Below are 15002 nucleotides of genomic sequence, written 5' to 3' on the forward strand. Positions count from 1 at the left end.
AAAACATCCAAAAGTACCGATAGAACTGATGGATAGTGTGATATAGCTTCGACAAGCTTCCAACCCAGTCGAGCTTTCGATAATTTGAAAAGTAAAGGAAAACAACTACGTAAGTAATGAATGCTTAGTAAGCTCGTATAAACTTTAATCATACCAATTCATTTCAAATATGAAATATATAAATATCAAGGATAATTCAATATCGATACAGCAAGATTCATGAAGCTATATTCAGCAACTTATAAGGTGAATAAATCCACAGCATCACTTATACATATCATCCCTAGCATAGTAGGATTTTTAAATAACTTTAAACCTTACCACTCTTTCATGAGCTCAAGCATATTTTTATTTTAGTACTTACTATTTCAATGCAAATTATAATTAAACATATTACCATTCAACCAATTGCTTGGCACTTGCCTAAGCATCAAACAACAACACGTTTTAGCATATTTGAACATATTTCATATAAATTCAACATCGATAACCTTATTATCTCAACATGTCACACTTGAGTTTATTACTCGTCTTAACTTACATAATTTCCATGTATCAACATTTCAAAGATATTCATATATGTACATGTCATGATACATATCATTCTCTTATCGTTTCTTCATATACATATATCATCCATTTCAATATATCAATATATCATGTACCATCATTTCCATGTATTTTATGTATATACTCGTATTAGTTTGTATCGAACTCATATCGTCCCGTAATAGAACATTACCTGTTGAACCATTTAGAATATCGTTGGATACCCGGATAGTACACAAGAGGTGCATTGAATTGTAAATTGTCAATTCATATACATGTATGCTCATACGAGCTATGAATCGGTAAGCTCATATGAGTTGCAAATCGGGAAGCTCATACGAGCTATAAATTGGGAAGCTTATACGAGTTGTGGTGTGTCCACAACACATGCAAGACCCCAACCAAATCGGTAACCCTAATGACATGTCATTTGTATCCTACGGATTCCTAAGGTTCAAATGAGACTCGATAATCATTGTACGTCTTTAGATCTACGTCATTTTATAACACAATAAATTACATACTAACATATATATATTGATTTAATCACAATATAATCACATATTAACATTCAATTTAATTAAAATTATACATAATACATTTCATATGAACTTATCTGGCTAAATTGCAGAAATACCAAGATTTAGGAGCATTTTGGTAATTTTCTATTTTCCTCGATTTTCCACCGAATCTTGATCTAAATTAATAATTTCATTCCATTTATTAATTTATACAATAATACAACTCATTTCATGCAATTTGATCCTTTTTGATATTTTTACAAAATTACCCTTAAAGTTTTACTTTTATTCAATTTAGTCCTTAAGCCCAAAATGTGCAAATTAACCATTTTTAATGCAAAACCATGCTAGCTGAATATTTATGGCATTAAATACAGCCCATTTTTGCAACAATTTCACAACAAACCCTTGTATTTTTATTATTTCAACAATTTAGTCCCTAAATCGAAAAATTCATCAAAAATGGCTTAATAAAATACTTTTAAATAACAATTAATATCTCAAATTCATCATTTAACAGAAAAAATTATAAGATTCATCAATGGAAACATTCAAAATCTTTAAGGGTTTCAAAATCGAAGGTATGGGCTAGTTGAACTTTGTTGCAACGATATCAAAAACATAAAAATTATTAAAAACGGATTAAAAATTCATACGTAATCAAAGAAACAAAGGTGGCTGAATGAAACTTCATCCATGGCTTCTTTTTATTTGAGCATTCGGTTAAAGAAAAGAAGATAAAGATGAAAGCTTTAATGTTTTACTTTAATTTAATTTAATTCATTAAATTACCATATTACCCTTGATTAATAATTAATTTAAAACATCAAATCTATGCCCATATTTGTCCATCAAATACATATATGGCACAATTACCATCAAAGGAAGGTTTAATTTCACAATTGGTGCTTCAATTTAATTAAATTCTAACTAAATAAACTTATTTACAATTTAATCCCAAACTAATTAGGACTAAAAGAACAATTAATCCAAAAGCTAGTGCATTCAATCATAATAGCACCGCTTGGAAACTTTTACCATGGTTTAATTACCATTTAAGTCCCTTTTCTTTTATTCAATTAACCATTTAATCACTCAAAACAAATAGTGATTAAATTTTATATCTTTTACAATTTAATCTTTTTTAATTAATTAATTATCAAAACGTTAAAATTTTTCAACGAAAATTTAATACCACCTTAATGACACTCGTAAATATTTATAAAAATATTTACGGCTTGGTTTATAAAAACGAGGCCCCAATACCTCATTTTCTAAAACCACTTGACTTTAAGGTCAAACCACTTAAACTTAATAAATCGTTTATAAAACAAAAATAACTATATCAAAAACCTTTTCAAAGTAACAATTAACTCGTAAATATTAAATATAATATTTACGAACTTACTCGTCGGATTTGGTGGCCTTGAAACTATTATTTTCGACACCACTGAAAAATAAACTATTACATGAATGAAAAAAAATACATATTTTCATTTTTCTTGTTTTTCCACTCTACCCAACAAAAAACCTACATTATTTTAAGGTAATTTATATGATATCTTAGAACTAAAGCCAAATCCCACGACTCTTTGTGATTCGAGTGATCAGTTTTGTACCAAGACATCACACCTTATATAATGCCTTTGGGAGTTTCGAGTGATCAGTTTTGTACAAAGACCTGATCAAAATTTGTATAGGTTTTTTGGGTAAATTGCACAAATGGTCATCCAATTATATCTATGTTCTTGTTATGGTCACTCGATTTTAAAAATTATCAATTTAGGCACTAAACTTTGTATTCATTCCTATTTTGGTCACCCGCTGCTAAATTGATAACATAAATAATGGCGTGGACTTTTTTCTAATTGGTATAATACATTTAGTCCTCCAGACTTACATATTCTACTAATTTGATCCTAATTCTAAATAATTCAATAAATTTAACCATTCACATTTTTAAATTCTATCAATTTGATCTTCAAATTTTTTAACCAAAATTTTGAGTTTTTAAAATAGACATTCCACATTTATAAATTTGTAAAACCTAAATAAGAAAAAAAAAACTTCGTGCAAATATAACATATTTGTAATTAGACTTGATCCTGGGTTGAGCCAATACAAAATTTTAGGCCCAACCCTAAAAATGGGCCTAAAATTTGACCCAAGCATGACCTAGATTAAAAATGTTAAACCCGAGCCCAACACAACCTGCCTGTATTGATTATTTTTAGATTATTTTTCTATAACTTTTTAAATATAATACATCAAATACAATAAAAATGTCAAAACAAATATTTTCCAACAAATTGAAAATACAATAAAAAATAGTCTTTGTACTTAAATAAAACTAATATAGTTGCAACTTAGCATGTAAATGCCTCTAAAATAGTAGCAAAATTAACAATAAAATAAGATTTATAATAGTGAAATGACAGCAAAACATCAAAGAAACGATAGCAAAAAACAACAACAAAAAAGAAAGTTTAGGTTGATTTGGGTCGTGTCGAGCAGGGCTTGGGCAAAAAAAAACTTACTTGAGGCCTGACCCGTTTAGGTAATAGGCCTTATTTCTTGTCTAAGCCTATTTTTCAAACCTATATTCTTCCCAAGCCCTCCCATTTTTAGACGGATCTTCAGGATTAGGCGGGTGACTTAGATCATGATCAAGTCTACTTGTAATATATATTTTTGAGGAATAAATATAAAATTTATTAAGCCATTTTGAAAATCATATAAATATATATAACATTTTAAATATGATTATAATTGAAAAAATATTTAGTACACTATCCTTGAAACTTTTAGACTCCACAAATAAGATCGGGGGTTGACAAGTGTTCTATAAAGTATAATAAAATATTAAAAAAATAAATATTTAAAATGACAAATTTTAAAACTACTTATGGAATAAAAAAGACACTACAAATGTACTTAATACTATCTCAATTATAATATAAAAATATATTAATGCAAGGAGAGGATTGTACTAGTGTAGTCCAAGTGTTGATTTTTTTCACGCGTTTCTATCATTTTTAATATAATTAATATTTTAATAATTCAAATATTAATTTTTTCAATATAATTATACTTATTAAGTATTTATAATTTTAAACCATCAAAATATATCTATCAAATAGATTTAGAATATTATTTTTATTAATACTAAATTATATCATACCTATTGTGTAGGTGAAATTTTTTAACAACAAACATATTTATAATTTTATTTTTTAAACTAAAAAAAAAAGAGGAACATTTTCTTTGTGTAATGGTTGAGGCTTTTCTACTTTAGTATTGTATTTTTAAATAAATTATTAAAAAATACTTTGATAATCATATTAGTTGTAAAATGGTATTTAAGTTAGTGTTTAAATTCAATCAAAAGTTTTATATACAATATAAATATATTTTAAAGTTAAAAGCTTTTACATAAAATAAATAGTACAGTATTAAAACTTGACATAAATAATCTATATAAATAAATAATTATAAAAATATATAAATTGTCAAATTAAATTGTGGACACATTGCTTTCAAATTAAAATAATCTCGACTCAACTTTGCTACTATAATATAAAATGTGAAAAATTAAGTTTATTGAATTATATAAAAATATGTAAGAAAATTAAATATTTTATTATACAAATTTAGAAATGCCACATTATTATTTTAACGATAAATAACAAAAATAGGAGTAAATACAAGGTCCCAGTTTGTTTTATAAAATTTTGTATAGTTCATTCATTGTCATAATACAATTCCAATTAGGTAAAATAATAAAGTTGAAAAGAAATAAAATCTTTATGATTCCCCCTATAAAATTTACCATTTCTACTCATGTAAACTATTTCTTTTGTTTACATAAAGGGAAAAAGGAAAATTACAAAAAGAACTTACAAAAAAAAAAAAAAAAAGAAAAAACAACCCACAGCTCTTCTATGTATAAAACAAAAGCCGGAAACGAGCCGCCAAAACTGGGAACAAACTATCCTTTTGTTTTTCCTTTTATAAAAGCCATTTAAGCCGCCGGATAGTCAAGACCCAGCTCAAACTTACACGTTTGACTATCCTCGAACGTGCCGTATGCTTCCACTCTCCTTTTCTTTACAGGCACCACCACCTGACAAGCACGTGACATCACCGGTTTAAACCCCAGCGTCAACTCCAGCCCAATCTCGCTGCTTCCCTCCACCGTCCTTTCTTCCAACACCTTACCTCCGAGCTCCGGCCCCGCCGGAAACAGCCGCGAAGCCGCCACTGTTTCCTCTGAGATCATACTCGAGGTTTCTTTACTTTCCCCATCCATAACAGCCAACTCAGATTGGTGACTCAGCGAGGACTCGTGACTCGTCGACCGGTTTCCCTCGAACCCTTCATCAGCGTAACACCGCGGTTCGGGTGGTTCCGAGCTGCGGTTCTCCTCCTCTAAGACCGGGTTATTCACCTTCGGCTTCAAAGTTCTTTTAACTCGGCACCGTGTCTTAACTCGTTGGACATCGTTAGAGGCTGCAGAGTTTTCATCTTTGGAAACATGACGAATGTCGTATGCTTTTAGAGGCGGCCCTTGACCATTCGCAGCGGCTTCCGACGCAATCGGAGTGATCGGAGCACCTTTTAGCACAGCTTCTACGGCGGCTTGGCAAAGCTGCCAGCTTCCGGACCATAATAAGCCGACAGAACCGTATATCGGGTTCACTATCCGACCACAAGCCTCGTATAATAACGACCTAAAAATAGCTGAATAAATAGGGAAAAGAAATCAGTGAAAGAAAAGACAGTAATCTAAAAATAATGTAAATTAAAAATAAACAGAGCAGATGTGTGAAAGGAAAGTGAAACTGACCAGGGCGGAGGTGTTCGGGGCCGGCGTTGATGAGGTTCATAAGGCCAGCACGGCCATAGAACTTGGCTAGAAAGACGGTGGCGTTTGCTTGGGATTCAGGGCTTTTGATCCATTGTAAACAGGGCCTGATGCTACAATTTTCACTGCAGCCCTTACGAAGAATCCGGCATCCATTACAACTCATGCGCATTTTGAGAAGTTGGAGAAAGAAAAGAGAAAATTTGGGGGGGGGATTGAAGAAAAGAGGGAAGTTGGAGTATTTAAGGGAAGCGGAAAAGGAAAATATAAAAATAAGAGATATTCTTTTACGAAAAAATGGCCGCTGGGTTTTCAGGTATAGGACCAGGGGAACGCAGTTGTTTTAATTTCCAAAACGCTGGTTTCCACATTCAAGGAGGTTGGCTTTCAAAAATAAATCAATTTTTATTTAAAAAACAATAAAAACATGGTACTGCTATGTTTTTAAATACTTTTGCTATTTCACTACTCTCACCCTCTCACTCGTGCAACTCACTCCCAATTAAGGAATCCAATTTCAATTCCCCATTGGAGGCGTACTTAATGTACTGTCCCTTCTGCGTAAGACAACCTAAATATTTACGGAACGTAACTCCTCTCGGGGAAATCGATGCACAACTCATTTTTACTAAACTACCCCCACTTGCGCTCGATATGTTACTGCTTTCTAAAGGGTAAAACGGATACTTGAATATAAGGACAGGTGGTGAAAAAGGTAAGGGATGCCATGCAAATGGGTCCAAAAATTGAGAAAGGAAGAGAGTAGCGCGTGGAAGACACGTACAGGCATCAGAGTGTTGTCGAATCGCCACATATGAGGTAGAGGGTGTGAAGTGGGAGCCCCTGTTTTATTTTAATTAAAGAAAAACAGAATAAAATAATATAGAAAAAGGCTCCTGGTTTTCGGGAGGTTCGTGTTGATTCAAAAACCACTTTAAAAGAGGGAAAGCGAAAACCGGTAACCGGTTTCCGGATTTGAATGTTGGGACTGTGGGCGCTTCACAAGCTCATCAGCCAACGGTTTTGAAGGGGTTTCTTTTATATATTTTCTTTTCTGAAATTTGCATTAAGCTCATACTTATCATCTATTACAGTAGAATAAATAAAGAAATCATTTTTCTTTATTTGAGAAACCAATTTTCTTATACGGTTTTATTTCTAGTATACACTTATATGTTATCTTTATTAATCTCATTTACATTTCTAACTTTTTAAATTTTTTTTTTAATTTTACTTTTATAAAAAATAATCGAAAGGTTTGTTTGTTCATTTTAATGACATGATGACATTTTAGTATTTAATTAATTTTTAAATTCTAAAAAAAAATATTAAAAATATTGCAAGAAGTTGCACATTTCTCTTTTTCTTATATTTTTTTAAAATAATTTATTTAATTTTCATAATTTTTAAAAAATATTTTATATCTTTCTAACCAATTTATTCTTTCAAAATATTAATTTATATGATATTAAATTATTTTATATCATAAAATAAATATAGCTAATCATTCAAAACAAAACTAATATCCAAATTATTAAAACTAAGTAAATATATATTCATCCAGTAATTTCTTTTACACTTAAATATAGAAGGTTTTCTATTCAAAATAGATCTCTAAGTGGTAGTTTTTGCGGTGGATAAGGCGAAAAGAATGCTATTGACAGCGATGATTAAAGGATGGAAAAAGGCTTGGCAGTGCTTTCACTTACTGGTAGGGAGGAGGAGGAGGCATGGCAAGTAGATCTGAAGGAGGAAGTGAGGGAGTAGGTGGTGAATCTGAGTGTGGTGGGTAGCTTCTTGATGGCCACTGTTGTACAGTTTCAGGCGATGCGCACCACTTTGGTGAATTTATGGCACCCTCATGGGGGTGTTAAGATTACTTATATGGGTGAGAAGCGGTTTCTCTTTCAGTTTTACTATGAGATTGATCTTGACAGGTTCTTGGATGGAAGTCCCTAAACGTTCAACAACCATTTACTACTTTTTCATCGATTAAAGGAAGGGGATGACCTCATGGTTGTGCCATTGTTTCGGGTTGATTTTTTGGTCTAGATTCATGATCTTCTGACGGGATTAATGTCAGAAATGATGGCTAGGCAATTTGGGGGCTTTTTTGGGGCAATTTTAGTATGGTGCGAAGTCATTGAATAAATGGTATGGGGGTTATATGCGAATTCGTGTCAGGATTGATGTGAGAAATCCGCTAATGAAGCATAAGAAACTTATTCTGGAGAACAAATGGTTCTTTTATGCGCGATTCCAATATGAAAAGCTTTCGATATTTTACTTTTTTTTATGGCTGATTGGGATAATCTGAGAGATTTTGCCCAGCCAAGATCGTTAATGGGAAAAAAATTGGTATCTGAGTGGGATCTTTCGATTAAAACAATACCGAAAAGAGCAATGGTGGTGACTAGTCCTTAGTTACGGGAGAAGGGAGAAAGGCCACGGATTAAAAAATTGTAGAAATCGCTGGGTAAAAGGACAACTGAGGGGTTAGCGAATATATAAGGTCTATTTTGAAATAGGGATTTTTTGCGTCTAGCGAGAGCGAATCTTGGGCTGAATATGGAGGGAAGTTGGACACTGGTATTAGTGGAATAGAGAATATGGATTCGAATAAGGAGTTGTGAGAGGAGGATTTCCCTATGGAGATTGGAGAGGGAAAGAAGCGTCAACGCAGTTCTCAGTTTTCTTTAGTTTTTAATGAAATGGATTTGGGGAAAACTAATGATGGACTTCTTATGTTCTTGATTCTGAGATATTGACTGGTTCTGTAGGGTAGGGCAGCCGATTGTAATGGAAATCTTATGCTGAAATGTTTGGGGACTAGGGAATCCCCGAACAAGGCATCGCCTTTGGCATATGCTGAGGGTGACTAATCTCGATATGGTTTTTTTATGGAAACTAAGCTACATAGTTTGAAAATGGAGGAAGTTTGGAGGACATGGGGGATGTGGAGGGAATAGATGTTAGTAGCAAAGAAACAAATGAGGGTTATCTTTAGGATGGAAGTAAGGAGTTAAAGTAGTGTTAAGAAGATTTTCGATGAATCATATTGATGTGACAATGGAGGGGGAGTTAGAAGACATTAGGTGGCAATTTGTTGGGTTTTCTGGACATCTAATGGAAAATTTAAGGCATCATTCATGGGATTTGTTAAGAAATCTTGTATCTGATAATGGGGACCCATTGTTAGTTATGGAAGATTTCAACGAAATTATGTATTCCACAAGAAACAAGGGGAAAGGTTGACTGATGAATGGTCTATAGAAGCTTTTCACTTGATCCTTGATGATTGTGATTTGCAGGATGTGGGTTATGAGAGGCAATGGTTTACATGGGAACGTGAGAGACTAGCTAGTAATAATATTCAAGAAAGGTTGGATAGAGGGGTGTCTACTCCGGGATGGGAAGATTTATTCCCCAATTATAGCCTGAAGCACTGTGATCATTCGATTTCTGATCATTTTCCTCTCTTAATTAACACTTGTGGCAGAATGACAAGAAAAGAAAATTTGTATTGAGGTTTTAAATTTGAAGCAGCGTGGATTCTTGAAGAGTCATGTGAAGGTGAGGTGCGTTGACTTTGGGGGAATGCATAGGAACTGGTTCCTGACAGACTTCGGTTGGTTAGAAAGGATTTAGTGAGATGGTCTAGGGATGTGCGAAAGTCTTCATGTCTGAATATGGATTGATTAAAACTTCAACTCATGTTACTGAAAGCATGAATGACTTCTTGAATTCACGATTTACAGCAGAAGAGATTGATGCGGTGGTACAAAGTATGCATCATACAAAGGCACCAGGGGAAGATGGCTTGCCAGATCTGTTTTATCAACAGTTTTGGCATATTATAGGTACGAATGTCGGTGCTTATTGTTTGAATATTTTGAATAATGAGGGTTCTTTGTCAAAAATTAATCATACAAATATTATTCTTATACCGAAGAGGTTGAACCCTGTTAATATGACACATTTTAGGTCGATAAGTTTGTGTAATGTCTTTCTTAAAATTGTGACTAATGTTATTGTGCATAGAATGCAAATGATAATGTTGCACTACATTGAATAGGGGTAGAATGCGTTTGTGCTAAGAAGGTTGATTATTGATAATGTCATTGTTGCTTTTGAATTGTTGCACTCTTTGAATAAGAAGGTTGGAGAAAGAAGTGGGGCTTTTGAGTTCAAACTTGATATGAGTAAAGCCTATGATAGAGTAGAATCAAACTTAATTAAATATGTTATGCAAAAACTGGGATTCGGGGAAAATTGGGTCAAGTTGATCATGAAATGTGTTCAAACTATCAGCTATTCCATTGTGTTAGATGGATGACCTAGAGGCCTTATTACTTCTATGTAAGGGTTACGTCAGGGGGATCCACTAAGCTTGTTCTTATTTTTTATTTTGAACTGAGAGATTGTCTGCATTTCTACGTTTAGCATTACAAGAGGGGTTAGTTAAGGGTGCAAAAGCGAGTAGATCAGGGTCGATGGTGTCGCATTTATTTTTTTGTCGATGACAGTTTGATCTTTGGAGAGGCAACGGGGGTGGGGGCGACAAATGTTAAGAGTTTATTGAAGGAATATAAAAACTGTTCGGGGCAACTTATAAACTTTGACAAACCTCTAGTTTATTGTAGTTCAAACGTTAGTAGTGAGGATCGATAGTTAGTTGAAGGGGTGCTTAGGGTAAGAAGTTCAATGGATCTAGACAAATACTTATGTCTTCTACTAGTGATTGGTCGTAATAAGAAGCTTGTCTTTTGTACTATTTTAGATCGCATCTGTGGCAAAATTAATGAGTGGTGCAATTGCTGGCTTTCACAAGGTGTTAAGGTAATTTTCATCAAATTTGTTTTACAAGCAATCCCAAATTATATTATGTCATGTTTTTTACTGCCCAAAACCTTTTGTGAAGAAATTGAAGGTGTTTTTGTGCGTCATTGGTGGTAAAATATTCAATCAAGGTATACATTGGTGTGGTTGGGAGAAATTGTGCAATCTTAAGGAGGATGGAGGTTTGGGTTTTTGGCAATTAACTAAATTTAATATTGCTCTCCTAGCAAAGTAGGGATGGCAATTGGCATGCAATCCTACTTCGTTAGTGGCACGGATATTGATAACTGAATACTATGCACAGAAAGATTTCATGAGTTCAAAGTTAAGAGGTCAACCTTCAAATATTTGGAGAAGCATTTGGTCTGCTAAAAGGCTTTTGTTGAAGGGTTGTTGCTGGCAAGTAGGTAATGACATGTCAATTCCCGTACGGGATACGACATGACTTCTCGGGGATCAAGCACATTTTATTCAGTCACCTAGAGTGAATGGTATTGAAAAAGTTACTGATTTAATTAATGAGCAGCAAGGCACTTGGAAAGAAGATATTATCAATAGTACCTTTACAGATTTGGAAGCTAGGAGGATTTTGTGTATCCCTTTGGTAGGTAATGGCTCGGTCGACAAATTGCAATGGTGTCTTGAAAAATCTAGTGAATATACAGTGCGCAACAGGTACCAGTTGCTGTTGAGGGGATTTCCTAGCATTGCTAGTGACTTGTACAATAATATTGGTTTCAAAAGAAGACAATTATATAACAAATGTAGCAAATTAAAGTGCCAGAAAAAATTGATACAACATGGCGATTAATACATGAATTATATAAATAAACATTTTCAAAAGGGGAGATTGTTTGTATAAATTAGATAAATAATTATTTATATAAATAATATTAAATTAGATAAATTTTAATTATTTATATAAATACTTTTTTTGTTATGAATATTTTATTATTAAGTGCATGTCCATTAAGATCAAGATTATTTCTATGTATTTTAGGACTCTAATATTCCTCAGAAGTAGAGTTTTATTTTGTTAATGCTTTTTATGTTTATAAATATAGACTTTGGAGAAGTATTGTAAACATCCTTATTCATTGAATAAAAATTCATAGTTCTCTTATTTCTTCTATTTCTTTTATTCTTTGTTCTATTTATTATTTATTTTATAACATGTTATCAGCACGATATTAGATTTTTTTTAATTTTAGGACTCTAATTTTTTTTAACATGTTATCATTCTTTGTTTTATTCTTTGTTGGACCTCCTTAAGAAATCAAAATATATTTTCCCAAAATTCTTTCTCACTCATGACATTTAAAAGAATGATGATATAAGCATCTAGCAAATCCGTTTAAGTAATTATTTGAAAAACTAGAATTCAAAATTGGAATATGCAAAGTATGAGATATCATGTGATGGTGTCATGAGGAGGAGTAAATACGCGATGTACTCTTTTCTCCTTAATCGAGGTTTTGCTCAATTGAATTTTCTTGGTAAGATTTTTAATGAGGCATCATGTTATGTGTATTATAGATCAGTGTATTATTTTTCCTTCACTATTTTTTTTCCCATGGGGGATTTTATCTTGATAAGGTTTTAATAAAGCATATCATCTACCAATAGACCTCTAAGAGGGAAAGTTATGAATATTTTATTATTAAGTGGATTTCCATCAAGATCAATATAACTTTAATGTACTTTAGGACTTGAATATTAATTAAAATTAGACTTTTAATTTATTTATACTTCTTATGTCTATGAATATAAATTTTGAAAAAACATGGTAAACATCCCTATTTGTTAAGTAAAAATTCATAATTCTTTTGTTCCTTCTATTTCTTTTGTTCTTTGTTCTATTTATTATTTATTTCATAAAATTTTTATAATTATTTATTAATAATGATTTTTATAATTAATTTTATAAAATTGAAATTAGATAAATTTAATATTTTATAAATTTTAAATTATTTATATAAATTAAATACAATGAATTAATAAACATTTTTAAATTTTTATTTCACTTATTAAACTCATACTTTTTTTTACAAATTTTAAAAGATAAAATAATTATTTATATGTTTAAATACTCAGTTACCAGCTTCCACTTATAAAAAATTTAAATTTTATTAAATAATGTTTTATTTGTATATTTTAATCAGGCAATATACACAACTTCTAGTGTTATAGGGCTAGATCTTTCGTCCTGCGATCCATGCAGCCTTAGGCAATCCATTCCCTCCAAACTCGCCTAAGTCAGCCTTTACTCCCAAAAGTGAGGATTCCTTTAGAATTCTTTTAAGGCACCAATTTGTATAGCGGAAATAATTGTGCCAAAAGAAGCTACAAAAGAACAACAGAAAGCCACAGAAAGAATGCATACAAAGTGTTTGAGTAAATGCTCAAACAATTCTATTACTCTTAAGAATTTAACTTACAATGGATGAGATACAAATGAGAGGGAGGCTCTCTATTTATAGTTGAGCTCCCCCAAAACTGATGGTCAAGATCAAATTACATCGATGGACGAGATTAGCCTATCCCTTGATTTTAGGGATTTACAAGATTACATCATATCAAATCAAATCTACAAGACATGATTCCCATATTTACTAAAAATAACCTTTGTTGCCATATCTTCATTATTGGGCCGACCAGGCTTCAACCTGACATGCTTCTCCAACAATTCTTGGAATTGGGCCAGTTCTTGTGGGCTAAATGATCCCCATCTAATCGATAGACCTCCATAAGGTGTATCCTGTGCCATGGTCATGGGCTTTACACTTTGGCTCGTGACATTCTTCCTCACCCATTCTCGCAAAGCCCTAATTGCAACTTCTGAATGACAATAACTTGATTCACCTTGGAACTCTCTCGTTGTCTTGGCTTCTTCTCGACTTGTTTTGCGATTACGTTGTTCATTCTTTCAGAACCTTTGCTTTGGCTTTCGTCGCATCTTAACTTAAACCGTTGCACTCGTTGGTACATCTCGTTGGCAAGAAGTCTCCGCTCTAACTTGCCCAAATTTTGACTTGTTCCCATTGGAATCCCCTTGATTCTCGCATCTTGGCTTCGTACCGCCCATAGTCCCTCGGTCTCTTTGCTTAAGAACTTTAAAAGGGTCCCTACGACCTTGCCAAGCCAACAAGTCAGAATTTAAAACACTATCAAAGTGTTCGCAATGTACCTTACTCACAGGATTTACTCGTTTCGACTGCTTTTACATTGCTTTTTTCCCCTCGAAGTTCGATACACAACCCATCTTTCCTAAAGGTGACAGCTCCACAGTCGACTTCATAGGCCTTATATCAATATCATGCTTCATTTATTTTTTTGAAGTGGTTTTCGTAGCATTCTGTTCTATTGAGATAATGTTTCTTTCATACGAAACATTTTTGACTAGTTGGATTAACGACAACACCTTGGTCCCAACCTTTATATTCCGATGCATTAGCACAATAATTTTTTATAACGGATAGATAACAATATAAATTTGATCGGCCTATGGATACAGAGCTGCCTGAATCCTGTTAAGGAAATTTAACCCATAGGCATAATCGTAATCATCTAAGTGAATTACCTTAAATTCTTCTTTGCTTTTCTATTCTCCGATTTGTAGTTCCACAATTCGAACTACTCCCACAGTTGGAGCCTCCTCAAAATTTACCATCTTGATCTTCTTATTCAATTTTCTAATCGAGAGACCAAGTATCTTCATAGCCTTTTCCGTATCAATAAGAGCACTCCGCTTCTGACCTGCAATGTTGATGTCCACAAACATCAACCCTTTCTCTATCATCCCTGTTTCTAGGAAAGAGCACCATTGAATTTACCCTTGATGTCTTTTTCTCAACATGTTTTGCTTCTTCCGACTCATCTTTCTTTTCAATAGCCGAAATTATCAATTTCTTTGAGCATTTTTACACCATGTGTGGTCCTTGACAAAGGAAGCATTTTATCTTCTTCCCTTTGTCCCTTGGGTTGTTGGATCCCCACTTTGCATCTCGCGGTTTCCCATTAAGACAGTCTGTCTTTCCCACAGTGCAGTTGACGTAGGGGAGTCCAGTTTTTGATGAATGAGAAGGTGATCCACTGGTGCTATTGGTACTGTTGCCATCGTCGCTATGTCCCTCTTTGTTTTTTCTCATGGTTCTTCTCACCATTGCCCTTTCCATTAGGCTTAGATGACTCGAACTTGTCTTTTGTTGAACCAAGCTCAACAAAGGACT

The 15002-nt window shown here is 33.0% G+C and overlaps 1 protein-coding gene across 1 annotated transcript; it reads right to left on the minus strand.

Annotated features, from left to right (window-relative positions):
- Positions 1–4785: 4785 nt before the first annotated feature.
- Positions 4786–6460, minus strand: LOC107927214 (LOB domain-containing protein 41). The gene is made up of 2 exons (XM_016858244.2): positions 5917–6460; positions 4786–5810 (listed from the first exon to the last, which is right to left on the minus strand). Exons 1-2 carry the CDS (start codon positions 6104–6106, stop codon positions 5092–5094), a joined length of 909 nt encoding a protein of 302 aa, XP_016713733.1. The 5' UTR covers positions 6107–6460; the 3' UTR covers positions 4786–5091.
- Between the last annotated feature and the right edge of the window lie 8542 nt (positions 6461–15002).

The sequence above is a fragment of the Gossypium hirsutum genome, chromosome A12 (genome assembly GCF_007990345.1).
Source record: "Gossypium hirsutum isolate 1008001.06 chromosome A12, Gossypium_hirsutum_v2.1, whole genome shotgun sequence".
Lineage (NCBI taxonomy): Eukaryota > Viridiplantae > Streptophyta > Magnoliopsida > Malvales > Malvaceae > Gossypium > Gossypium hirsutum.

What these genes read in the sequence shown, in the direction of transcription:
- LOC107927214 (XM_016858244.2), bottom strand. Translation starts at nt 6,106, where the DNA reads ATGCGCATGAGTTGTAATGGATGCCGGATTCTTCGTAAGGGCTGCAGT. An exon ending in CCCCGAACACCTCCGCCCTG is followed by an intron (nt 5,811 to 5,916) that starts GTCAGTTTCACT and finishes CTATTTATTCAG; the next exon opens with CTATTTTTAGGTCGTTATTA.